This window comes from Balearica regulorum, chromosome 2, assembly GCF_011004875.1.
Source record: "Balearica regulorum gibbericeps isolate bBalReg1 chromosome 2, bBalReg1.pri, whole genome shotgun sequence".
Classification (NCBI taxonomy): Eukaryota; Metazoa; Chordata; class Aves; order Gruiformes; family Gruidae; genus Balearica; species Balearica regulorum.
Window position 1 is genome coordinate 166,320,527 of NC_046185.1, and position 26,724 is coordinate 166,347,250.

General features: G+C 42.8%; 1 protein-coding gene across 1 annotated transcript in view; it reads left to right on the forward strand.

The window, feature by feature from the left end:
* Nucleotides 1-23,433, forward strand: part of TMIE (transmembrane inner ear) — a 36,750-nt gene extending 13,317 nt beyond the window's left edge. Inside the window, exons 2-5 of the mRNA XM_075747048.1 lie at nucleotides 1,270-1,387; nucleotides 18,067-18,216; nucleotides 22,685-22,750; nucleotides 23,390-23,433. Coding sequence (XP_075603163.1) covers nucleotides 1,270-1,387; nucleotides 18,067-18,216; nucleotides 22,685-22,750; nucleotides 23,390-23,433 — 378 coding nt within the window. The remainder of the gene's footprint in view (nucleotides 1-1,269; nucleotides 1,388-18,066; nucleotides 18,217-22,684; nucleotides 22,751-23,389) is intronic.
* The last annotated feature ends 3,291 nt before the right edge of the window (nucleotides 23,434-26,724 follow it).

The window sequence follows — 26,724 nt, forward strand, 5'->3', positions numbered from 1 at the left end:
GCAGAGCAGACAAGTTACCTGGTCTGTTCCTGCACTGCTCCTTCAGGCAGCGGGGTAGCTGTAGGCTGTGGCAGTTAACATGCAGGTAAAGTTGGAAACCAAGCATACACCATGCCCCAAGCTCTCCTCTTAGGCCCTACAAGGTCTGAGCAGAGAGAGAAAGACACATGTGGGGTCAGGAGGGGAACGTACACCAAGAAGGGGAACGGACGCAACAGCTTTCAGCACCAAAACCCTAGCCTGAGCCAGGGAAGCAGCTGCATCATTTTTGTGGCAGGTCTTACAGCATAGTGTAAAGAGAAAAATAGAAAGAAACAACCAAATTCAAAGGTCAGCATCAACTGCTATCTCGCACACAATACATTCTGTCCTATTTGATCTGGCAGTTCCTCTGCAGTGTTTCTCCAGGATTCAGGAGAAAGGCAGAAATTACTCTCCAGGCACCCAGAGCATCCTCCTCCTGGAGGCTGAGCTTCTGCGGCCAACTGTGAGATAGCGCAACAAGGGCTGACCCCATCCCATGGCAGCTGCTTTAAGCCAAGGCTGTAGCGTTTGCCCCCTGCCTGAACTACAGCCTTGCCCGTGCCTGGCCATGGGCTCCGCTGACCCTTGAGCCTGCCCCATCACTATGGACATGTCTGGTGACCTGGGTACTCTCTGCTCATCCTGGCTACCACCCTGGGCTTGCCCTGCTCCTCTTGTTTGTGCATGGTGGGATGGAGTCTTGCTGGTGGGATCCCTGCCCTGTTTTTTGTGTGGTCCCCTCAGCTCCCCATCTTTACAGAGCAGCTGGCTCTCATTGCACCCTGATGTTTATCTCTTATCCTTCTTCCCTTCTTATCTAGCCCTAGCAGAGCAGATACCACTGCAATGCAACCTGTGAAGAAGTCTTTTCAAAAAAAAGAAAAGAAGCCATGTTGTACTTTGCAGTTGAGTCTAAAACATATTTTTTAAAGATAGGAATGCAAAACATAAGAAATTTCCTCCTGACCCCAGGAGATGGATTCTTTAGAAAAAGCCAGGAAGAAGATTTGTTTTGTGGTCATGAAAATTTGCAATACTTCAGATCAATTTCAAAATGGAAAAAGCTTTAGACACAAGCTTTTTAGTTAAGTCTCTATTCCTCAAAGATTTCCAAATTGTTGGGGGCAAGTAAACTAGGGTCCACCATCTCCTGTGCTATTGACATCTTTCTGACTGTTTTAGGGACCCTTGCAAATCTTAAACCACATTTCTCTTTTTCCCTCCCCCCCCCTCCCTTTTTCCCAGGCCACCACAGAACCCCCGAAAAAGAAACCGGACCCTGTAACTTCAGAGACGGTGGTGATTTGGGGGCTACGCCTCTGGCAGGTGATTGGTATCTTTGCCATCTTTGTCCTGGCAGTCAGTAAGTTGTAATTCTCTGCCTTGCACCAACCACAGCACCAACCACAGCACCACCCCAAGCAGGACCTGTTCCTGGAGGACTACAGACCAAATGGCCGTGGAGGTCACAGGCTGAGGCTTTTTGGTCTCCGGCATCACAGGGGTACACACTGAGGGGTTTTTGCAACAGGGAGAGGCAGGTGGGGTCTTTGAAGGAGCCACTTTGATGGGCCACCATAGCTTCATCTTGCAATGTACTGATCAACAGGTCCTAGCTGGTGGCATCCCAGAGAAAAAGAGATGCTATAGGGCTGTGCCACAGCTGGGACTGTGTTCAGCTACAGTACCACATTCAGGCCAAATGCATGTTACAGCCACGGTCCTGCCCTGTTGCACAACCATACAAACTATATGTGACCTCCTGTGGTGCTGTCCCACATGCTGTGATAAGAAGCTTCAAGAGGTCTACAGTCACAGCCAGATCTGGCATTAAGGTCCCTAACTCCTATTCCAGATGCCAATGCTTTCAACTTGATTTTACCAAGGCTTTCAGGACTTAAAATCCTCCTTTTTTTGGACCCAGCCACTAGGAAGCCACTGGCTCAGACTTGATAACTGCAGTGGGATGGGATCAGCCACTGTCCCAGTGCACTTTGAGGGTCTATCTGGGTATGGCCAATTCTCCACCTGGGTGTTTTCATCCAGCTTCATACCCTTGCAGCTCGCTCTCTGGGAAGAGCCTAAGTCAGTGGCACTCTGCATTGCCAACAACTGTTGTGAGCTTCCTTACAAGAATATCACTTAACACTATCATAACCCCACCAACATTCAAAGGAAGGATCTTCTGCTCTCTCCTTGAGCCAGCTATAACTTCATACAAAAAAAATAGATCAGTCTGAGTCAAACATGATAAATCCATTTCTTTCCAATCATATTGTTTTTTTCTTCTAACAAATGAAGTTGCACTGACTCATCTACGATTCTCTTGAACCTCCTCTTTTTCAGGTTAGGGACAGCCAAGCAGAGGGACAGAGCCTGTCCCCAGTCCCTGAAGGTAAATCTCATGAACTCAGAGATCACCTCAAATCCTTACCCAGTCCAGGAAGGACATCATCCAGCTATATAGATATATCTAAATCTTCTAGGAATTTTTAAATCATTCTCTTCTCATTCTGGGTGATGGCCCTAATTGCTTGTTTAAATTAATTTCGTAAGTGGAGCAATGAAGCATTTTAAAGCAACTGAAGGACGGTCTTGAGTGCCTTAGCTTTCTGCGTCACTTCTGCTCTCATTCCTCATCAGTGACGAGCCCTCTCCAAAACAGGGCAGCCATATGCAAGCTCCTGGCAAGGAACAGCCACAGGTGATGCCAACCCTGACCTACAAGCATCCCTTGTTTAGAACACGGGTTTTCTGGGCCAGGTCTAAAAACACAGTATTGCATGCAACTGATTTTTAGTGTTCCTTGTTACTTTTTAATTTGCTGCTAAAACCCCATCTAGACGTAGCCTTAATCTAGTCAAAGGGCACAGCAGTCTGTGTGTTGCTGATATTGGGGGAATCAAGTCACTCATTCTCTCCACAGACTCCTCTTTGGCTGCTGTGGGTAGCCTATATCAGTCCTTTCCCCTGATAGCCTTCCTGTTACGATCCCATGCCCTTTAAACAAGACATTCACATTTTCAACGCAAGTACAAGCATTTTCCTCTGTTTTCTTTTCCCCTCATTGCCCTTTCTGGGCAAACACCACACCCTACACCCAAAGTCTGGGGGATAACAACTTCTACAACTTGCCTGCGCTCAAGGAGCAAAGCTTATGCTAACTCATCACATGCCACAACACCCTTTGCAAACAGTCACAAGAAACTCCACAGAGCAAAGTAAACGTGGGCAAGTTTTTAACCCTAGTGACTCCATACACCATGCAAAATAGGCATCAGAATTAACAGCAAGAGCTTTAGAATGCAAGCAGGCTGGTGAAGGGGTTTATTTAGCTGGTTTTTTTCTTGGTTCAGGGGGCATCAAATTGTAAAGAAATTTTCACCCCATAGTGTTTTGTTGCTTGTTAGAAATTGTCTCTGGCATTACCAGGTTATTTAGGGTTAAAAACATGGAAAGTCTGCTATGCTGGCAAATCAATACATCAGATGGTACACCACGTGCAGAAAAAAAAGCTCAGGTTTTTTTGATTACCTAAAAATATCAGTAGCAAGAAGCAAACACCCGTGAACATTTACTTATCAAGTGACAGCCCAGAAATGAAATGTACTATAGAAAAGCACACAAAGAATGTTACTACCTAGGTACTGAAAGTGCTGAAAACTTGATGAGAAACTAAAATACTTTCAAGGATCTGTGCTTAGACAAGCAAACAAATAGGTCATGTGCAATTCAATAAAGTAACACCTGCTTTAAGATTCACGTTCCCACTAACACACACAGATAGTTCAACAAAATCAGACATTATGTCAGCCTGCTACAAATATATATTACTGGAGGAGTAGCAAAGTATTTGCTAGGAAATCACAGGGCTTTGGCTTGCTGAGTCTCAGAGCAATAAATAGATTCAGTGCATCACAACATGTAATGGAGTCAGTTTATGGCTCTACTGCTCTGCTAAAGCCTTTTTGTTTGGAGAAGCTTTCTTTCAATGAGCAGAGGGGATTTGAAAGCAACTGTACCAGCTCAGTCAGCTTTAGGAAAACAATAAGTATTTGGTGAAGACAGAAACTATTAACCAAGTCTGTGATCCAAGTCAAAACAAGGCAGATTCAAACTTAACGACATTAGAATAACTGAATCACATAGTCAGTTCTCACCAATTTCTCGTATCTTGCTCCAGCACCATCCTCCTCCTCCTCCTCTGCTTTGTGATCCCCAAAGCATTGATGGTTCCCCAGCTTTACCAGCAAAGCTTTAACTCTCAGGAGCAGACACGTGTTTTTCTGTGCGCGAGTTCTTGGAGGGTGCCTTGGTATCAGTCCAGAAAACTAGGCAATGTTCTACTTCTCCAGTACAACGAGAGCTAGAGAAGAGCTTTAGTATGGCTTCCTTTTCCTGCTTCCAGGAGCACCTTCCCAGTCAGAGCAAGAGGGTAGCAAACCCTCTACACAAGGAAAAAGAAGAGCATGCTTTTCAGGGCCTGCATGTGGTCCCACTGGCTTACCATCTCACCTTGTTATCAAGGCTGTAAGGGTGTGTCTACATTGTCATGTGAATTCAGGTGAGGAGTAAATGAAGATGAGGAGAGGAATTGAGATGCTTTTAAAGTTATTGCCCCTAGCTACTTCACTGTGGGTGATTGTGGAGCACTTGAGCTGAATTCCTTTCAGTCGAAGTGTAAATAGGAGATAGTTGCTCCTGAAAGGTGGTTCCAGGTATGCGTGAGAGTTGTAAGGGCAGCCACAGGACCAAACCCCACCAGAAACATCCACGATCTTTCACCCCACAAATCTGCTCCTGCTGAGTGACAGGACTTGCAAATTGAGATGTGATCTAGGTGTGGTTTCCAACTCTTGCTCTTAACAACTTCCACAAGATGGCATCATCACCTAACAAAAGGCAGAAAAAATGGCCAAATCCAGAACTCTCTTACTTTTCCTTATTTAATGAAAAAAAAAAATTAAAAACCCTACATAAGGGCATCTCATAGGTCAACACACACCACTGAAATAGGCAAAAAGTCTCTAGGAAGCTCTTCTAACTCATAAAAGGGTTTTGGGGCAGGTTAAGAACCAAAGGGGGCAAGTCCTAGCTCTACCCAGCAGAGACCAGGAGAGATGAAATGTTTACACGCCTGTTAGTAGGCTTTTCTGTCTCTCCTGCAGCAACTGATAGCCAACTTTCTCAGATGCCATGTGAAAGCAGCTCTCTGTCAGACCTATCCATCTCTATCTTTTTCCTTTGTTTCTGCTCTGTGACAGGGTATGTCACGAGAGAAGCAAACTTGGGGAGTAAACCAGCCCACCGTAGAAAATCTAGCTTAGCAGAACATGCAGAGCGTCAGTCAGGTAATGCTGGAGGCATAACTCTCAGGGATGCGTGTATCATTACACAATTCTTATTCATCTACTCAAACATCAGGAATGTCAAGTCTTTTTGCTACAACTGAAGAAGGCACATGAGAGCTTGCTTTTAAAGCAAACACAACCTCTACAGGAAAAAAATCTGTAAAGAAAGGGAGGAAAAAGATAGTTTCTCAGGTACCACACACAGTAGGTCAACTCACTGTTTCTCCCCTACCCCCAAGGTTTTAGCTCAGTTGTTTTGTCCTTAGTTAAAGGGAATCTTCCCTTTTGGATATTTGAATCAGGCAGAGCAAGGCAAGCCATTAGTCCAGTGAGTGTCCTGAGACCATACCCTGAAATCCTTATTGGGGCTGCCTCTCAGCACCCGGCACGATTCAGCTGCTCTGAATTGCTTCTCTGAGTGCTGGTTGATAAGCAGAAACAAAGGTTGCATCTGTCTGTCTCCTTCCTGGAGAGACTTTGATGAGACAACAACAGACCAAGAAGATAAGATTAGTTATCAGGAGGATTTGATTCACTCTGGAGAACTGCTATCTGGTTTCTTGGTCTCACCTTTTTTTTTTTTTTTCTTCCCCCTATGAAAGCTGTAAATAGGGAACTGAGGCCTGACACTATTGCCCTGATAGTATGGGATTGAGTCATAACCTTGGAATCTTGCACAGCCTGTTTCATCCACAAAAACTGATGCCTTTGCACCAAAAGTATTGCCTTTTACAAACTGCAGTGCTGTGATGGAGGAGGAGGTGGTCCTGATCCATCCCTGGGAAAGCCAGCAGCTGGCCCAAGGCTTGCCCACTGTGCTGTCCATTGACTCACCCTTTTCTTTGGCATCAGTGTTTTTAAGCAGCCTTGTGGGATGTTTATTTTCCTCTCTGGATGTTGCTTTTGTTTCAAAGTCTGCTGGTTTCCTTGTTTTCACACCCCCAAGTCTGTTGACAGCAATCCCCCAGGGAGGATGCAGGCAGCACGTCTTTGAGTGATGCCCCACTGTTTTCAGCAAAGGCAATCCAACAACTGGGTGTGAATGCAGGGCAAAATGCCTCGACATCCCTGCTGGTGTATGCCTCTGGAGTAAATCATAGAATGGTTTGGGTTGGAATGGACCTTAAAGATCCATTCCCTAGTTCCAACCCCCTGCCATGGGCAGGGACACCCTCCACTAGCCCAGCTTGCCCAAAGCCCCATCCAACCTGGCCTTGAACACTGCCAGGGAGCCAGGGGCAGCCACAGCTTCTCTGGGCAACCTCTGCCAGTGCCTCACCACCCTCACGGTAAAGAATTTCTTTCTAACATCTAATCTAAATCTAACCTACTTCAGATTAAAGCACTGGAACAGGTTGCCCAGACAAGTGTCAACCAGATCTATTTCAGGTACCACAGACAGGGAGACACCCCATTCCTCATCATCCTGTTTTGTATCTCTACTCTGTTGAATGGAGAAAGTGAGGGAGAAGGTAGGATGGAACTGTAGCAGGAGGCTCCCACATGTGGTGGGGTTGCAGCAGAGCTGTTACTGCATCCCACTGCCATGTTCCAGGCATGAGCTCATGCCTTGTGCTCAACTCAAACTGGAGACAAAGTTAGCTTTGCATGACACCTAGTTATCATGGCAAGGAACTCCTGAGCTACCTGACCTGGTGGTGTACCTCAGACCACCTTGTGTCCATGAGTGGTGGACCTTTAATTCATTGGGTGCTGATGTTTTAGTGGTGCCAGAACAGCTCTAGGGCCATGGAAACAGGTTTGCTCACTGCGTGTCCTTACATGTAGTCCACACCAGGTGTAGTACTACTGGGAAGTAGGGCTTACCTGAATGAGGAGTGACAAAGGAGTGGGCTGAAGCAGAAGCTGATTGCAAAAGTAGGAAGCTCAGTTCTGATCTCTTTTTCCCTATCTTTGCGTCCTTCTGAAAGACCTGCCGGAGATGTTTTCCCATTCTCACCAATGCCAGTCAAATAGTAACACGTAGTCCCAGATATGAACATCAGTATTTTTTCTCCTGACATATAACTGCAGCCATGAAAGCTTGAAGAAGCAGGTCTGTCATCAGGAGGGATGCTTGAGAGTCACGAATGCAAAGCTTTTGCTTATCTGCCTGTGTAAACTGGGAATCTTTCCCTTGAACCTGTCAAAGGTTCAAGAGGAGTATAAACTAGTGTGAGAGTACAAGGGAGGCTCAAACTAAACGAACGTGCTCACAGGAATCAAGTATTATTTAACGCGCACCAACAAAGCTGTTAAACATCTTGAATGCAATTAACTGAGTGCAGTTTAATTTGAAGTGTTAGAGGTTTTATTTACCAACTTGCTGCGGGTGTTGAAATATAAATGCCAAGCAAAAGATTGACACTATTAAATAACCATTACTTTTTGGATGGCAAAACTACCCAGATGTTTCCATTAATGTGCAGAATTTCCAGTGAGGCACAGAAAATTTAGGCTGGCTCAGGAATACTTCACATGGTGCTTTCTGACAGAGGCTTTAGGATCTATCTTCAAACACTGCATCACCAGCAGCCCAGCATACGAGAAACACTCATCAGGGTTCGCAGAATAGTATTTACAGAGGTGGATGTGAGAGGAGGAGTACTGTCCTCTATCACAGAAAGCATCGCTTGGGACAAGGGATGGCCCTTGCATGGAGACAAGAAGTTGAGCCCCTCTTTTGCTCTCAGCCCAAGTTCTCACATGGAAACTTTTTATCACACGTGAGATGTTTTCTTCTGTTTTACAGCTGTCCTGCACTTGTGTGCCTACAAAATAACCCAAGCCCCCAAACTTCTTGGCACCAGAATATGTAGCTTAAGCTGAGCACAAATGGGGGTGCTTAAGAGAAAGTTGTCTTTTACAAAGGAAGGACCATTTTTTATGTACTCCAATAAGTAACAAGTAAATATTCTTTCTTCCTGATTATTTTGATAAGAAATAACCTGTGCTGTTCTTGTTTTGTACAATAATGGTATCTTAAACTTCTGTTGTGCATGTTCACACAGACGTGGCCAGGGCTACTACAAAATTAGTTGTTGTGATCCCTATCAGCTAAGAAGCATTAAAGATGCCATTGCCTGAGGCTGGCTTCTCTTCAGTGTGACAGCAATCAGGTCACATAGAAGGGGCCGTGTCTGGAGTCTGCAAGAGGAAGAACTGGGGTGTTGGACCATGGTGGGGCTCCAAAACAGCTCCTCTCTGTGGGTGTCCCCACCAGCTGGAAGCCTAATCTGCTGCTTCATCTTCCCACAACACTCTCCCAGTCAGTGACCATTCATGGTCAAAGCAATAGGGTGACGGAGTGCAGATTTGTGCACAGGTGGACTCTGGCATGAGAGATGGGGACTGTGAGGAGAGGCTTCATTGCTACGTGGCACGGTGCATGAGGTACAGGTCTACTGAGATTTGCTTGGGGCAAGTGAGTACCACTTGTGTATGGCTTTATGGATCTGAAAGTGAAAGTCAGATTTGCAGCCTTCCTGGGCAAACCTACTTGGTTAACTTTTCATGCTCTGATTTATTATTATTGTTGTTATTTCAATAGACCATCATCATTTTAATTCCCATTTGCCATTCGTGTGCAATTTCAAGCCTGACCCAGTGCATGCATTTCCTCTATCCAGTGTGGAGAACAGGCACAAGCCACTATCTCACACAAAACCCAACTAACACCACACAAAAGGGATTTTGCAGATTCCCAGGGCAGGGTAAATAACAGCCCATATCCCTACTTGTCAGATGGCATAAGTGAATCGAGGTAGCAGCCATATGCTGCTTGCAATTAATTATGATTTAAAATCATCAATAGGGCTACGTGAGGTCTGGGGGTAGAGAGGTCTGAGCTGCACAGACTAGATCCAAACCTGGGTTTGATTTTCCGAGTCACAAGATTAGCCATGGGTGTTGGAATCCTGGGTTTTGTTGCTAGTTCTAGTTTGACAGAAAAGACAGGCCCAGCTTAATGCCTAACAAAAGGTATTTCTCCTTGTTAGATGAAACAATCATCCTCAGATCTTGCCTCACATAGCTGCAGTGTTGGCTCCTCCCTGTGACAGCTCCTTTCCGTGCATGGAGGCAATGGAGAGGACTTGGTCCCAAATCTCTCACCCCCGGGATGGTAAATCCCACCCCTGCTCCCAGCCTTAAGGTGGGATGGTGGGGAAAGAAGGTTAGAGAGCTCCACCCTAGCCTCAGGAGATATTGCACTGGGCATAAAAGAGCCCAAGAAAGCAATAGAATAGAAAGCATAAGCAATCAGGAGCTTTTTTTAATTAGGGTTTGTGTTAATTAATAGCTCAGATCGCCAGCCAAAATGTCTAATACAGGCTTTGTCACTATGATTCATCTCACCTATCTAGAGATGCCTTCAGGTCAGGCATCTAGAGCGACCAGGTGAGAGAACAAGTGGGAATAATTAATCTATTTGCTTTAGATGTCTACCTAAGGATAAGATGACCCATGTCCTTCACCTGTCTGGATCTACAGGGATGCTCCAGGGAGTTCCCAGTGAATACCTGCTTCATTTTGTCCCACACAGCATTTCCTAGCTCTGAAATCTAACTTTGCTCAGATCAAAACTTCCTAAGGTAACACTTGTTCTTATAAGAGGTCCAACTCTAATTCATATTTTTCACTGGTGAGCTCAGAATAAATCCAAAGTGGCTGCTGTTAAAGCTGTCTTCCTTGCCAGTAGACAGGAGAATAAAATAAAATTATGGAAGGAGCAACACAGGGTGTTGGCTGAAGCCATTCAAACAAAAAGCAGTGAATGACAGCAGAAGCAAGGATCTATGGTTGGGAAGACCTCATCTACAGAATAAACAAGCATTCAGTGACTAAATTATAATTAGTAACATTTAGTAACTATTATCAGAGCAAAGCAATCAGTTAAGCAACACAGTTCAGGGTAATGCTGCAGTAAGGAGTTATTTGAATGTATTAGCGTGGGTTAGCGAGAGATAGGAAGGTTTGTTGACCTGTGTATGCTCTCCTGGTGAGATGCTCATGCTTATGTATGAAAACAAATGCTGAAAAAACAAACATTTGCAGGAGAAAAATGGCCCCAAAATCCTCACCTCTGTTGGATGCTTGGAGAAAGGTCTTCAAACAAGAGTCTCACTGACCTCACTTTGTTTATCTTGTTGGAAAGAAGGTCAAAAGGCCACTTGATTACAGCATTGAAGGACTTCAGAAATAAAAGAAAAAAAAATATTATTAAAGGTCTTTTTAGTCTAGTAGATAGAGGCAAGAGAAGAGTCTGGAAATTATAACCAGGTCACTTCAAATGGGAATTTGAGAAATAAATGTGGCAAGGAGGGTGATTAAACATTGCCACACTCTCCAGCCCTTAACAGCTCTCCCCAGAGTAAGGTGGGATTCAATCCAACACAAGTTATTTCACTCAGGCACTAATTAAACATAATAACCTGTGATGTGCAGAGAGGTCAGATGATGTGATCTAATGGTGTGGACAGACCTCCATTTCCAGACACCAGGAAAATATCACATATAGAGGTATAGTTGAGCTTGATGGCTGAGCAAATATTAGAGCAGCCCTGACCCCTTGGAGCAATTCTTTCAGCATATCCTCAGGGCATTTTACAAAGGTGGACATATTTAAAAACATATTTTGCTTCAAGTCATATTGGCACAACTGTTAGGACTACAGTCTAGATCTCTTAATTCTTCAGCTCCTATTTTTGCTTGCTAGGAAATTAGTACATTAATCCAAGTACTAGATTTTTCTTGAAAGAAAAGCCATAGAGTGGGATAAAATACAGTACTGAGAAGGATTTTGAAAGGGCATCTAATCCATCTCCAACCTGGACTTTAAATCTGACATTTTCACCATCTAGGTCTCTCTCTTTTCCTGAAAAAAGCAGATCCTGAATCCCCATTGCAGCAACCTGATCCCAAACCTGAGCCACAGCCAGGATGCAGTTACATGCCCTGGAGATGGTTGCATGCTCTTTAGAGGGAAAGCCTCCTTCTTCTGGAACCAGGCCCAGGGACCTCTCCTGAGGCACTAGGGCAGAGTAAAAGCTCTGGTAGTAGCAGTGGCATCTTTCAATTAAGTGTTTCAGGCACCAGCATCATTTCAGCATCTGAGCACTCAACGTGGACCAGTCCTACAAGCAGCCACCCAAGCACTAACAAATTTTCTTAAGAATTTAGTAGCCCTTCCTGATCATTACATTATCACAATTAGCCAGTTATTAACACTGCTGTGAGTAGCTTGAGCAGCCAAAATATGCTAGCTCTTTACTTTAAGCATCATTGTAGTTATATAGTAAAGAACTCTCCAGGCTTTTCAAAGAGCATTTAAATAAAAGTGCTGCAGTTAACTTGCCATTGAATACATCTGCATTAATTGCCTGCATTATTAACAATGGAATGGCTGCCTAATTAACTCAAAGCAGCACAGGCTACTTTGCTAAATGTTAATTAAATGCTTCATTGGCAGACTGTATTTTTTCAGCTTCAAAGGGAACAAACCTACTGTGTATTGGAGCCAATTTCCATTCAATTTATAAAACTGTTCAGTTCTTAATCATAGATCTGCTGAAATATTACACCAAACAGTCTCTGAAGAAGATATTTCATTTACATCTTTTCCAGCTCCTAGGAGAACCCAGTTGTTTCTTTCCTTCTTCTTTCTGAATTTTTAAATTCAGCTAAACTAGAAGCAACTGTGTTACTGTTGATGAGCTAAATTCACTTAACTGAAAAGAAAAAAGAGACCATGAGCAGGGCAACTTGGCCACATGGATATTTAATTTAAGCCAGTAGAACTCCTTTCGTGGTGTTTTGCGTATGCTCTTAGCTTGCTTCAATTACGAAACAAAATATTTTAGTTTAAGCCAGTGGGAGTAAATACACAGCCATTATTTAGTCACAAGCATCTAATTGTTTATGGTGGAAATGACGTGTTTAACATTTGCTTTGTTACTGTACTTCAGATGAGAGCTTTTTGGGGCCATTTCTCAGCTCCTCCAACCTGAATAGTATTGGATATGAATATTAGGAAGACATTTCCCCATGTAAAAATAATGAAAACACGCTAAAAATCCAGAAAAGAACAAGCCTCAGAGTTCTTCATTATTTCCCAAGTCAGATTTTTTTTACTACATGCCGAAGAACAAAAATCTATCACTTACAATACCTCTGTTGTCATCATAGATAGAAAAAAGTTGACTCCTTTAAAATACCCGTTTCATAAAGGACCACCAATTATTTGCTTCCTTCTTGAAAAATTACATTTCACATGAGCAGCCTGGCAGAAACAATAAAAAATTATTTGATACGTTGTCAGCTTGAATCTTCAGTGTGGAAAGAGAACACCATGTGCAGGATCAAAATTGACTTTTTAAATTTAAACAGAAATGTTCCTTCAAAATAGGTGGCCGAATTCAACTGTGCATGTCAGATAACTGAAAAGAAAAGAAATACAGATGAGAAAGTGATTTTTATAAGCCAAACAGCAAAGCAATCCACAGCATGTTATTGTGGGTGTTGGTCTCCCAAGTAACTAGGGAAAGGACAAGAGGAAATGGCCTCAAGATGTGTCAGGGGAGGTTCAGGTTGGAGATTAGGAAAAATTTCTTCACCAAAATAGCAGTCAGGCATTGGAACAGGCTGCCCAGAGAGGTGGTGGAGTCACCATCCCTGGAGGTGTTCAAAAAACGTGTAGACGAGGCACTTCAGGACGTGGTTTAGTAGACATGGTGGTGTTGGGTCGATGGTTGGACTTGATGATCTTAGAAGTCTTTTCCAACCTTAAGATTCTATGATCCTATGATTCTATGAAAAAGAAAAAGCCTAGTGTTTAATTGTGCAGTTCACCGAAGATGCTTATTATCACAGTATCATAAGGCCAGATATTATTACTACAGAAAAGCTGAGAAAATGGAGAGAATTGAAAATGACTCTACTACATTTTGTCACACAGGAGGTTTCTTCTTCTGCTTTATGTAGTTTGATAGCAGAGAAACCATGAACAATGTCACCATTCCAAGCCTTGATGGTGAACATTTTCTTGGACCTTCCATGGTGCTGATGGGGCACTGATACATCTTATAGAGATTACTTTAAGCTCACCATAGCATCAGACAGGCAATAGTTTACTCAGGCTGTATTTAGAAGCCTTCTCGACAGTTAAAATGAAAGTTGAAATCCTGGAAAGGAAAAGGAGACCCACAATGTGAAAAAAAGGGACTAAATATTGTTTGATAGCAGTGTGATTCAAGCATTCACCTGGGGAATAAGAGAATTGGTTAATGTTTAATATAAAACAGACATTCAAGGCTTGAAGTCAAGTAATCTGCCTGCCAAAAAAAGCATAATAACAAATTCTCAAGTTACATCCAAGCTAACTGGTCCCCCAAATACTTCATCCTGTGGACCCAGAATCAAAAGTGATCAAGTTATCACTACTCAACTGAGTTGCAGTTAATATTCCTGTACATATTCATATCCCAAACAAAAACTTCTAGTTTAAGGACTTTCATTGTACATATAACTCTCATGGAGGTTTTCAGTGTTGGGTTTTGGTTTTGTTAACGTTGTAATTCTCTACCCTGAGAACATAGGCCTATCAGTTAACATGCCTAACTGATGTCATGTCACATACTATGCTTTTGTAAGAGTATTGCTTTGATATTTCACTTTCCCGGGAGAGAGTACTGTCCAATTCTTGATCTGTTGTCTTATAGGAATGGTATTTTTAAACAGCAATCCTCATTGCCAACCATCCTCACATGATGGCTAAGTGTAACTGGTGTCAGGCACAGCCAAGTTGGTAGTGATGGAGCAGGTCTGAGTTGAAGCCAGAAAGTCATGTCCATGGTCAGGGTCTGGATCAATGGGACACATGACCAGGCATGGGCACAGCTACAACATCAACTGCAGCAGACCTCCAGTGGGGGCCAGGCACGAGACCATTCGCTTAGGAGTCACTGCAGGCAAAGAAAAGGTGAGCCTCCACCACTGAGGTTTCTTCTAACTCCTTTGAAGGCCACCAGCTGCATTACTTCTCATCTGGCCCCAAACTCAGGCAGCCAAACCCCAGAAAGTGTAGTGGTGGTGAGGATGGTCTCAGGACCTTTACAGGTATGTCCAGTTTCTGAGGTTGTCTTCAGAATGAAAAAATCTCTGCTCTTCCAGTGGAAAATAATGTTAACCTCAGCATCAACAAAGACCCAGGAAACATTACGGGTTACATTGCTTTCTGGTTCACGTGATGGATAAATTATCAGTGGAGCAAAAACAATCTCACTGGTTTGAAGCAGGAAAAAACCATAAAATATCTACAAGGCACAACAGAAATTATGCTAAGATAGCTCCAAACTTCTAATATGCAACGAACATTTCACTCTTAACTTCTGGAATAGTTAGAAGAGATTCACCTTGTCTAACTAAGGAAGAGTTCACATGCCTAAATGTAGATCTCTGATGTCATTTGGAAGCCCTAGGGCCTCTGGCTCTCACTCCAGGGGGTCACAGCTCTTTGAGAGTCCCATGTAAGACTGGACACTCAGGGTCTTTTTGTAGTAAATGGGGAGAAAAGCAGCTGCAGAGAATGATTTATTTGGCATACCTTAAATTTATGTTTTAACATGAGATTAATCACCCTGCAGAGATGCTCCTTTCTCTCCATCAGTGATAAAGGGAGAATGGAGTGACTCTGAGACCATAATCTCTGGCTTTGGGACATATAAACCAGAGCAGCTGAATTCCACCCACTCTGTCTCCTGTGTCTGACCTGAAGGGAAAAGCGAAGATATCAAAGAGGCAATAGCTTCCCACTAGCAGCAAAATGATCATTCCTGGTATCAGTTCCAGTGTCCTAAAGCTCCCATACCAAAATCTTATTCACTGGCCTATTCTTTTACAAATATAATGGCATTCAGTCCAATACTTAGCCCCCTGCATGGCTTGAACTTCACACTAAGTGTGGCTTGCAAGGGAGATGGAGATAGGAATAGTACCGTATTATTTCCACATAAACCTCTTGCTCTGAAGGTTGGTTATGAATCATTTCACATCCCAAGATAACTTAAGTTCCCAGTACCTCAGTGTAACACTTCACGTCCATTAGAAAGTTAAACAGAGAGCCCAGCTCATGATTGTCGTGTAGCAACTACTATTTTTGTCCTTAGTAATGGAAAAGAAGTAGAGCTGCGAGATACAGAACAACCCCTACTCCTTCCTGCAGGGCTAAGCCAACTACTGTGATATTGGGAGGCATTTTGTCCTTGATTTTCAAGGGCATTGAGCAATCTTTTTGTGCTTTACTTGAAAGATGACAGTCTCATGATTTATCAATCTCCAGGAAATATGGTGCTAATTTTCCTGGCAAATTTTTCTCAAATGTGAGTGGAGGATTTCCTAGCTTAGCTGAATTCCAGAGTGCTTTTAGGAAAACAATAGATGTTGATTTAAAAGTGGTTAGAGAAAAAGCACGTACCCCATTCCCCCCAGTAAATTGTTTTCCTGCTTGCTGTCACTGTTAAAAATGCGTACTTATGTCTAGTCTGACCTTGCCTTGAGTCCTTGTCCACCTACTAGGTATTTTTTTGTCTGCTAGCCTGAAAATCTCTGTGCCATCCATTGGTTGCGACATAGCTGTAGCAGGCTCTGTGGGCAGGTGCACAGTGAAATCCTGCTGCCCTGAACAGCAGGGCAGACCCAGCTGTGTGCTTTCCAGATGTGGTACGTTACCCACTTGTTGTCCTGCCAATAGCACCATATGGGTACCTTGCTTTCCTTTTGTAAGACAAATAAAAGCTCAATTACCCTCAGCTTGTTGCTGACTCTCATGGAAGAGCAAGGATAAAAGCATCTTGATTGCTTCCCCAATTACGGGTTATTACAATTCCATGTTGTTTTAAGCAATTCACTTCAGCTTCAGGTGTCTCATCCTGTTGTGACATTTAGATGGCCTTGAGTGTGATTCTACTGCATCACCTCTGCAGCAAACTGTTTAAGGGATGATAGTTTTGGCAGCAAAATTCAGCAAAGGGATAGAGGAGCTGCTGCTCTTGGTGACTTTACACTAACCTCAAAACACTGAGAAAGGTGTTTTACTACTTTCTTTTTGTCTTTTGTGATCTGAAGAGATCATGCAGAGCTTCTTCCTGGTTAATGTGATACCTCTTTACTTGGGAGAAGCTGGACAGGTACAGGACAAACTTTTAGGGAATAAAATTTACACCAGTGAATGGTCTGTGTCCCTGTGCTGTGAAGGCTGTTTGCAAAATGGTTTTACTCCTGGTGAATGAGAAAGGCTTACACTTGGAACGAAGCATACAGATTATTTCTCTCATTTCCTTGGATTACTCTCAGGGGAATAATACATTGCTCATGGTGATATAAAGCCAGAGGAGATTTACCTGATTTTTGAAATGTACAGAAAATTGGATGCTTGCTCCTTTCTCATAGTGGTGATGCGGCATAGGGGAACTCCAGTTAAAATGAGAGACAGAGCATGTAATAATGATCATATGACATCAGTCCAAGCACAAGGCTCTGCCTGGCTGCAGAACCCATTTCCATAAGGTATACAAATGAGGCTAAGAACTTAGGTAGGTTGGAAATTTGAGCTTTTATTTAGAATAGAAGAATCCCTCAAACTATTTTAAAGATGCCCACAAAAAAGCAACTCAAAAGTTCATAGAGACCATGAGATCTCATTCTTCTTGATGTGTGTCTATGACCTATGGACTAACTAATTTTATGATTACCTATTTCCGAGTTTCATTGATCTTTTCCCTGAAGTTGCTGTTTTGTTGTTGTCAGAAGTGATACATGGATGAACCAATGATCTGTTCAAGCCTGTGAATTCCTAATCTAGGAAACCAACAAATAGTGATTCCTTTAAAATGAATTGTCTGGATCATGATTAGATTTGCAGATGAAAATTCTGAAATAATGTATAGGTTTAGCCATGAAGAGAAAATATTTCTTACTAGGAGTAAAATCATCAGCTGCATCCTTAACTCATATAAAGAAGCCTAGACAATGGAAAGAAGCATGATGAAACAGTAAGTGCATGATGGAGGCATTTAGGAGATATGGGTCCAATCTTGTCTTTCAATAAATGGATTTGGAGGAAAGTCAGTTAAGGCATATATTGAGCTTCTTTTTCTGGATCTATTTTGAAGGGTTTACAGCATTTTCATGCCAAACTCCTCATTGCTTTCTTCAGCTGGAGGTCCCCAGCCCCAGCATCTACCTACCACAAAAATGAATGGCTAAGACCTGTTGTCAGGAACCTCTAGCAATAACTCACTGCTGAAAGGTGACAGTCCATCATAATTGCTGCTGTCATTTGCAAAGAGATAATGAATTTAAGTTGTTGATGCTCTGATGCTCAGAAACACCAGTGGCATATAGAAAGGCAATGGTTTACATTGGTTTTGGTGGGAAGGGCACGCTCAGTCCTTTACCACAGCTCAGGTGAAGGGTGGTAATTCTTTACTTTCAGGTAACTCAATTGTTTTAGACTGTGTGACCATATCCCTCAGGCAGGTACTTCCACCGATGTAAATGGCTACACGTTCCCACAGGAAGAAACTCTTCTGAAATTATTTTTTCTTCCTGCTGTCTCCCTACTGTAAATGGACCACACTACACAGAGATCTGCTGACTAAACGGAAAACTTTTGCTTCCCTCTCTCTCTTCTCAGTTATCACGCTCTGCTGTATCTTCAAGTGCCGAATTCCACGAACAAAGAAAGAGATTGAGGCGCGATATGCTCAACGGCAAGCAGCCAAGACGTATGCAGACAAACTGGAGACTGTGCCACCACTCAACGAGCTGACAGAGATCCCTGGAGGTACTTTCCATGCCCACACCTACACAAGACCCATCTCTTCTTTTGGGGTTGCTTTCTGTATCCATAAATGCAAAAGGGCTAGGTCCTCCCTCAGTGTAAAGCAACGTGTCTCCTTGGGCACAACCATTAAGATATTGCCATGACTTGGTAAACACTTCCCATTCACATGCACTAAACCTGCAGCACTTGTGGCAGCAGGCACAGTCATTTAGATGAAAGGGGCAGTTTCTCCATTGGTAAAAAGCAGGGTCGTTCCTTTGAAATTCTTGTTTAAAATTTCCCGAAAGTCTGATTCATTTTAAAGGCCACTTCCTGGGTTGCAGGGGTGGGGATGGGGGGGTGGGGGGGTGGTGTCAAGAGGAAGAAAAGTTGTTAGGGTTTCACATTACCCATAAATGGCTTGCCCCATTTGGATGGCCAAGAGTATTTCTGTCATTGGTCTCCGCTGCTCTCACCATTTTTCCTGATTCTGTACCCTAGGCTCTACCGAAACTCTCCTAACTCTCTCTGGTCATGTCCAGTCCAGACCTCTCAACTCCCTGCCTGTGGTGAAGGAAGAAGATGAAATGGCCCTGCAAGGAAATTAGGGGGCTGCCTTCCTGTCTGGCTGTCTATGGCTTCTCTTTTCTGATGAGACCCATCATACCTTGGACTCTCTGCTTCTCAGTTCCCTTTCTGCATTTCATTTCTTTTTTCTCAATACCTTTTTATGATTTTTTTTTTTCTCTTTCCTGTGTCTCTGCAAGCCCTGTGGTCCGTAGTTTCATGGAAACTGGGAGTTTCCTTGACTCAAAATGAGATTCTTCAGTCCATGAAACTGTGAAAGAGGCAGAAATTTAGTTCTACACCAGCAAAATACAGAACTAAGTGCTTAATAGTAGAAACTTGCACATACCTCAGTATTTCAGAGGTGTTCAGACATCTGACTATGCCTAGACTACAAACTGAGGATGGCCAGACCACTTTCTGGAGCTGAACCCAACTGGCATGAATAAGCCCTTGTCTATATAATTAAATTCTCTTAACCTACTTTAAAGTCAAAGATCATCCAAAGGTCTAGTTAAAGCTTTCTTACATGTATGAGCAATCACACATGGAAGTGCTTAGTATTGTATCCTTTGATTTCCTGCCTAAAAGACCAAATTCTGACTCTGTAAGGACCAGCTATCAGTAGATCCCAGAGGCTGTGAAGGATCATGCCTGTAGATAGCAGAAAGCCAAATTCACTCATTTGCTGCTGCATCCTCTTCCTGCCTCACTGTGACACCTGGAAATCCAATAAATTAAGCATGAGAATATCCAGAAGAGACAGAAAGGGTATTTGGGCAGTGGAATCGCTGTTTCACCCCAGAACGCTAATGAATTTTCATCTCCTGTAAGCAGTCTTTACATCCTACAAACATGCACATGTACTCCATCCAAAGGCTGGCTATTTTGGTGTAGATTTAATCAGACCATGGTAGATTATTGCAGCATGAAGTAATGAATAAATTACCACAAGAAAGCAATTTATGGGAAGTCAGCTGCACCATAAAGACGACCTAAACTTTTATCCTGTTAAATGTGTAAGTTGAATAGTTGACCACCCTTTGACCTTTTGAGAAGCCCAGAATTATGGTGCTGGCACAGTGCAGGGTAGGAGGCCAGTGGATAACATATGGCTGCTGATGTCTGGTAATGGCTAACAAATACGTGTGCTTTGAAGTCCTAGTCCTCTGGGGTCAGCTGTAAATCTGCCTCAGTTGCCCTGAAGGAACTGGTACTGGGGTGGGAGTCATCTAACCACAAATACATTATCCACATCTATGGAGAAGTCTGCATCAGCACTAGCTGTCTCAATTTTATCGCTTTATCTAGGGTGGAAAATAAAAAGGATGTGATTCCTTTCACAGTAGGGGAGGTGCTAAAGTGGAAGAGGTAAATTGTGCCTTAAAAATGCCTGTAGGTCTTCAGTCTTTGCGACCCAAAAGGACTGACTCAACTGTCAGCGCCTGAAGAGTTAAATGCAAAAGCTACATGTGATCAAACCCACTGGTTTGCCCTCCTTCTGAGATTAGTGTGCATCCTGTCCCCGAAAAAGTTTCACTACATGATTTAGGCATTACAATGGAAAGTATGCAAACCTTTGGGCTTCCTCTCTGTGCCGTTATTTTCAGCTGTACGGAGTGTGATGCTCTGCCATGTTGCCCCACTGGCATTTGGCAACCGACCTTGATTTATGCGGTCATGAAATATAATGTATGTGTCAACTATTTATGTACTTATACTGTGCCAACCCCTGGTAGATCCAGTCAAGGCCGGAGAGATGACTCGAGTGATTTTAATTACTGAGTGGCCATTAAATGCTTTAAAGATTTCTCTGAGTGTCAAATGCTATTAATCGTGAATATATTACAATGCTTAAATACTCTCATTTCTTGCCATTATTTTACCCTACTTCACATTTACTGTGATGGAATATTCTAACTGCCAAATGGCTCTCCAAGCACTTTTTTGAGTGTCATATATAGCCAGCACTTTTACTGGACATAAATAAAATGGACTTTAGGGTTCAGTGTACAAAAAGTTATATATAAATTGATTCATTTGTGCTCTGTCTCCCAGTCTGTGGGAGAAGTACAAGCAGGACTTGGCCTCTACTGTGGGTGGAGATGTGCTGTCTGGGTCCATGGCCTGGGAGATCTGCAAGTATTCTGGTCTGAGGCTTCTCCAGCTGACATTTTTGGGAGTTCACCTGGTTCCTACCATATTTGTCCAGGAAGCAGACAATGTGGTGTTTGATTTTTTTATTATTATTATTTTTCCCTGTCCTTTTTTATATGAGATGTCAGGGTTTCCCATGTGGTTGTAAGAAACAGATTGGATTGTTCTATTCCCATTTGTATGTACAAATGAATTGCCAGTTCCCAAGCTCAAAGCCTGATATTTTATTTTAGTATGCAGGCTGAAGGAATATTTTAGGTAAGCATAACAAATTCAGGTTTGATTTGCACCTACATTGCTGCAGTCTGAAAGTGATGCTACAGACATCCATAGCAATGGGAGATTTGGGATTACTTAAACATGTTGGAGTCCAATGGCTCCAGGTAAGGGTTGAGACATTTCACCAAAGGCCCCTACCAAATTATTTCCTAAGCCAATTCTCTGTCATCTTTCCTTAGCTTGTGATAAACATGAAATAAATTGACTTAGCTTACGTGCCAGCCGAAGAAAGCTAAACAGTGACCAATCATCCTCTGATTGCCAAGGTCACTCCCAGGTCATTGCTACATCTTGGCTGGTTTTAATTATTAAGTTGTGTTATCTATTTACATATCTGAGCCTATATATTGGGGATTTTCACAGAAGGAGGTCATAGGAAATTTAATACATTTTCACTTGTTTTTGCAAAACTTTATACTCTGCTGGTCTTGAGCAAAGGAAAAGCTTTCCATTAGAAATACATGAAATATGATCTGTGTTTGTCAAGTTGCAGCTTCAGATGACAGTTCAGTGCATCAAGCTCTGATTTCAGAAATACTTATGAGAAAATTAACCACTTCTAGTAGGTAAAAAAAAAAAAAAAAAAAAAAGAAAGATGAGGAAAAGTTTTCTGCTACCAAATCCTTTGTTTGAATAATTAAAGTCTGCAGATCCAGTGTGACACTTATGAGTCTTCTCACCTGAAATGTGGGCACTGAATCCAAGATATTCCTAAGTAAAAATATTCCATAAGTAAAGATATTATAAGCCTCCTATAATTAATATGGCTCATGTATTAAAACATACCAAAACAGGGCTAACTATGCACTGGAGTTAATTGCTATATGCCCATAGTATGTTGCTATCATTAATTGCAGCGGAACAGGTAGGAAGCCAATCCCATGGTGACTGGATGTGGACAGGACATAAGCTAAGCCTACTTGGTAGTCCTGTGCTGGGCAAACCATCTTCTGCTTGTCTGTCTCTGACAGCAAAGATCCCCATCAGAATCTGCTTTCAGCTGCAGGAGACATATCCCATACAGGAAAACAAAGAATTAGAAATGTCAAGCAACCAAAACAAAAACCAAACAAAAAAACCAAACCCAAGCCAGGTCTGTACTGAATCGCAAGAGAGATGTTTCTGTTCCTTCTTGCACAAGAAGACAACTCCACACTGAATGTCATTATTGGGAAATGCTTGTGGCCTGTGTTTATAAATTTCATGGAGCAGTTCCTACCAACAGGAGACATGTCTTCCAATAGAGCCACAACTCAGCTCTTGAAATTACCAGTTCTGCTTTGTCCCATTCATCTATCTTCTCAAAAGAAAGACATGAAAAGCTGGTAGTCATTGAGGAAAACAACTGTCTGGACAAAGCCCCAGTAGAAGTATTTTCCCTTTGTTCAAGATTTGCCAGCAGGGAGCAGGAATTTTGCCCTCTTCCTGGCTACTGTCAACCCAAGTTAACTGCTTTCCTGTTTTCTTTTTCCATCCTTGCATATAGCTCAGGTTGCAGAAGAAAAAAAAGAAGAAGTTCCCACTGTATCTGGAAAAGTGGACAAGGCTCAGGGTAAGAAAGATGGGTCCAAAGGCTCCAAGAAGAAGGATGGTGAAAAGGACCAGAAAGAAGGATCCAAGAAAGAAGGGAAGGATGGGGCCAAAAAGAAAGCAGGAGAAAAGGGAGAAAAGGGAGAAAAGGGGGGAAAGGATGGTACTGACAAGAAACAAGGTGGTGGGAAGAAAGGTGAAAAAGAAGGTGAAGCAGTAAAATCAGGAGGAAGTGCCAAAACTAATGGCAAGGCTGGTGGGAATGCCAAAGCCCCAGCAAAGAAGAAGTGACCTTGCTAAGAGACAGTGCTGGCAGTCTTTCAGGGAGCACATCGTCAAATTGCTGTGGGTAGAGAACTGGGAGCAGACAGGACGTGCTGTCTCCATATACTCAGGCTGTTGAGTGCCACTGGATGTATGGATTTATTACCTTTTGAAGACCAAGTTACTGTTTTTTTGTCCACACAAGGAAAACCTGGCCATTTGACTAGAGAGTATCTTGTAAATAAAATGCACTGTGCAGAGCTACATGGTAACAACAACTGGAACCAAACTGCAACCTAGAGTGACAATCAGAACTTTGGATAAGCATGGAAATGCAGAGATGAAGATTTAAACTAATGGGAGGACATGATTAATGTAAAATTTGTTCTTCTTGAAGACTTTAAGGAGTTTGCTAAATATTTACTAGCACTCATCTCCTAAATAGGATTTGCATATGGGTAATTTTAGGGATTAAGTAAATTCTGGATGCTAAAACCCAAAGAACAGAGTTTTCTAAGTCACAGCTCATGGTTTCTGAGAGGTGGCTTGGACACATGGGAGAAAACTTTCCTTCTTTCTCTGGACTGCTGAAGGAAATAGAAAGAACTGCATATCTCCCAGAAGATTTATCTACCTTTTTCTTTTTTCTGATGAAAGACATATAAATCAAGCTATAGGAGAATGTGCACAGAAAAAAAAAAAAAAAAAAGCAGACTGCATCCATGCTGCTGTAGGCAGTAGCTGTCCTCAGTTCATCATCCCTTCAGGAAAGGCAGCAGATGACAAGAGCCCACTGGGATGAAGGGGATGTGAAGATGCTCAGCATCTCAGGGTCTCGGGGTAGCAGGGCTGAACACGTTCACGTCTTTGGTGTCTCCCTGAGCAGTTTTGAAACCAGGGATTTTGCTACTCTTTTATGTGGCTGCTATTTGTCTCACCTCCTGCAAAGTAGTTTTATCAGGAGCAGCTTTTCTCCTAGTGTGTTTTGTAAAAATGTCAGCAATTTATGCCTTAAAATTAGCAGCCATGGCGTATTTAGCTAAAAAGCTAATGGGGGATAGTTTGCAAACTATTGCGATGACTGAAGCTCTACCAACTGTCTCTGCTGGATACACCATCTCTGAGTGTATACACTGGCATGGCTTTGTCTACTCCATGGGGCAAGGAGGAAATTATCTCCAGTGGTTTATTCAGCTCAGGCCCCATGAATTAGATTTATATTAATCCAACTGCTTTCTACTCACCCTGTGGTTTCAAGACAGACAGAGAGCTGATCTGTCACTGCAAAGACATTTCTCATTTGTCTCACCTTTCCTTTCCCCTCTCTCCTTTCCTACCTGACCCATCCTGGTAGTAAATGAACCTAGCAAAATGAAGAGCATGTTCTGCTGCGTTAATGAGGTCAGTCAGCTCATAAAATGCCCCAAAAGCACTGAAAGGGTAGCGTACACTACTGAAAGGGTAGTGTAAAACTTGAGGAGTAAGGATGGGAAAGATGTTCACAACTACAGAAATATTTACTAAGAGCATGAACGCTGACAGTTCACTGCCTCCAGGTATGATCTGTCATTCTAGAGGAGTATGGAGGGAACTCAGAGTCAGTGTGCAGACAAGTCATTGCAGCCCTAAACCTCCATCCACTGCGATGATACCAAATGATGCGTGTGGATATGTATGTTATAGACATCTATGTTTAAGTCTGAATCTCAGTTCCACCCCTAATTTTTCAAAGGCTGAAGATGACTGAGGATTGCAGCTTCCAGGCAGGAGCAGAGGACCAGGTTTCAATTCCCTCCTCATCCTGCGAGCTCTCAGATGTCCAGGTTTATGGCTCAGGACAACTACTGGGCTGTAGGTGAGACCAGGAAAAGGACTTTTATCCACTTTTTCAGCTGGAACAAAAAAGAATACAAGAGTCACACAGCCAGCTGGGGAGGAGGCAGCCCTGCAGGAACACGGGTCTGTAATCCGGTCTGTGTGTGTATGCGTACGTGCACGTGTAACACCTGATGACGTATCAGTTCATGTTAACGCACCTTCGCCCAGGGAGCTGCAGACACTCCTAATGCCAGACTTAATGAAAGCACATTGACTCCAACACACAGAAACATGACAGGTGTCAATCATTGCATTTCAGTCACCCGCTTTCTTCTGTTCTCTCCCTGTTTAATCGATTTCTTTCATAAGGAGTCACAAAGAAAAGAAAGGAAAAAAAGATTTTAAAAATTGCATTCAGTCCATACTACTTGCCTGTGTGCGTGGCTGTCTCTTCCTGGGAATTGCACAAGGTTGCATGAGATCACTCTGTATTTTGGGGCGACTGAGTGGATGATTACATCTTATCGACTCCAGTTCACAGGTAAAGCAGGCGTAGGATGGGATCCAGCTGTGAATTGGGGAGGAAGGACTGCTTCCCTGTCCTGTGGCTGGAAATATGGTGTGGTGCTGCTAATCCAGCTGTTAACGCTCCTTATGATGTACAGAATGAGGATGCTGACTCAGTGTACCTCTTTGGTGAGGGGGAAGAGGGACAGGTCTACTCCTGGTCCAAAAACCTTCAATGGAGAAAATCTACCACTTCACTTTGTCATTAAGCTCACTATAACACAGTAATAACAGCACTTTCCTTAACCCTCTCCTCCCCAATACAACCACTATCTCTCTCACACCAAAAAAAATAAAAAAAAAATAAAAAAAATAAAAATACTGCATCTCGGACTGTTGGAGCCTTTGCAATTCATCCTAATTAACTTCTGCCAAGATCAGACAGAAAATACATTAAAGCTCTTACATATTGGATCGCACTAGTTTGTGGTCATGTCTTACTAAAAAAAAAAGATGCTGTTTTAATTTAAAAAAAACCAAAACTGTTTCTCCTCTGAGAAGTACCAGCCCTAGGTTATCTGAGGGGGTGTATCAACTTGTTTCTAAGTTGTCAGAGGGACGGTGTATGGCCAGAATGAAGGGAATACATCACTCAGGGCTGCTGACTTTCAGGGAAACATCCTGCCTAACAAAACTTATCATAGTGTCCGAAGCAGGCATGGAGGCAAGTAAATTTACAGGCACGGTCCAAAACTGGTGTGTGTTTTCCTCTCGTTCATATTACAGTGGTCAGGTGGAATCTGAAAGCCTGATCTTGGTGGGTAAAAAAGCACTGCTGGAGTGGAGCACACTGACCAACAGCAGCTTGGGAGCTGCTTTTTACACCACCAGATGGAGAAATTGCATTAGAAAAATGACATCCACAGCTGCTGAAGCTTTGCAAAATGAATCATTAATGACAAGATTGGAGATACACTGATTTCTCTGAAAACATAAGTGAGATGACAAATCCCAGAGGCCAAAAGCAGGATGTAAGACCCAAGACTTGGACATCCAGGTAGCAGTGACAGAAGCTCCGTTTTCATCAGCTTGATGGTGTGTGCATGGCAAGGGTGGTGTGGAGAAAACAAACCGAGATAACTACTGAGCCAGGACAAGGAAGGACTTGCATGATGTCCTGCTCGGCATATTCCATAGCTTTCCAGTAGAGGGGACCTTGTTCTTCCTCTGTAATGTGTGGAGACAAAAGTAGTTTGTGCTGGATATGTTTTGTCCTATTTCTGATGTTATATCAAGCCTGGTGTTGGTAACATCTCTTCTTCGATCCAAAGACGACTTTCATGGCGTTGGTTTATCTACCTGAGCAATTCTTCCAGTATTATTTTTCCACTGGTTAATAGAGGTAAG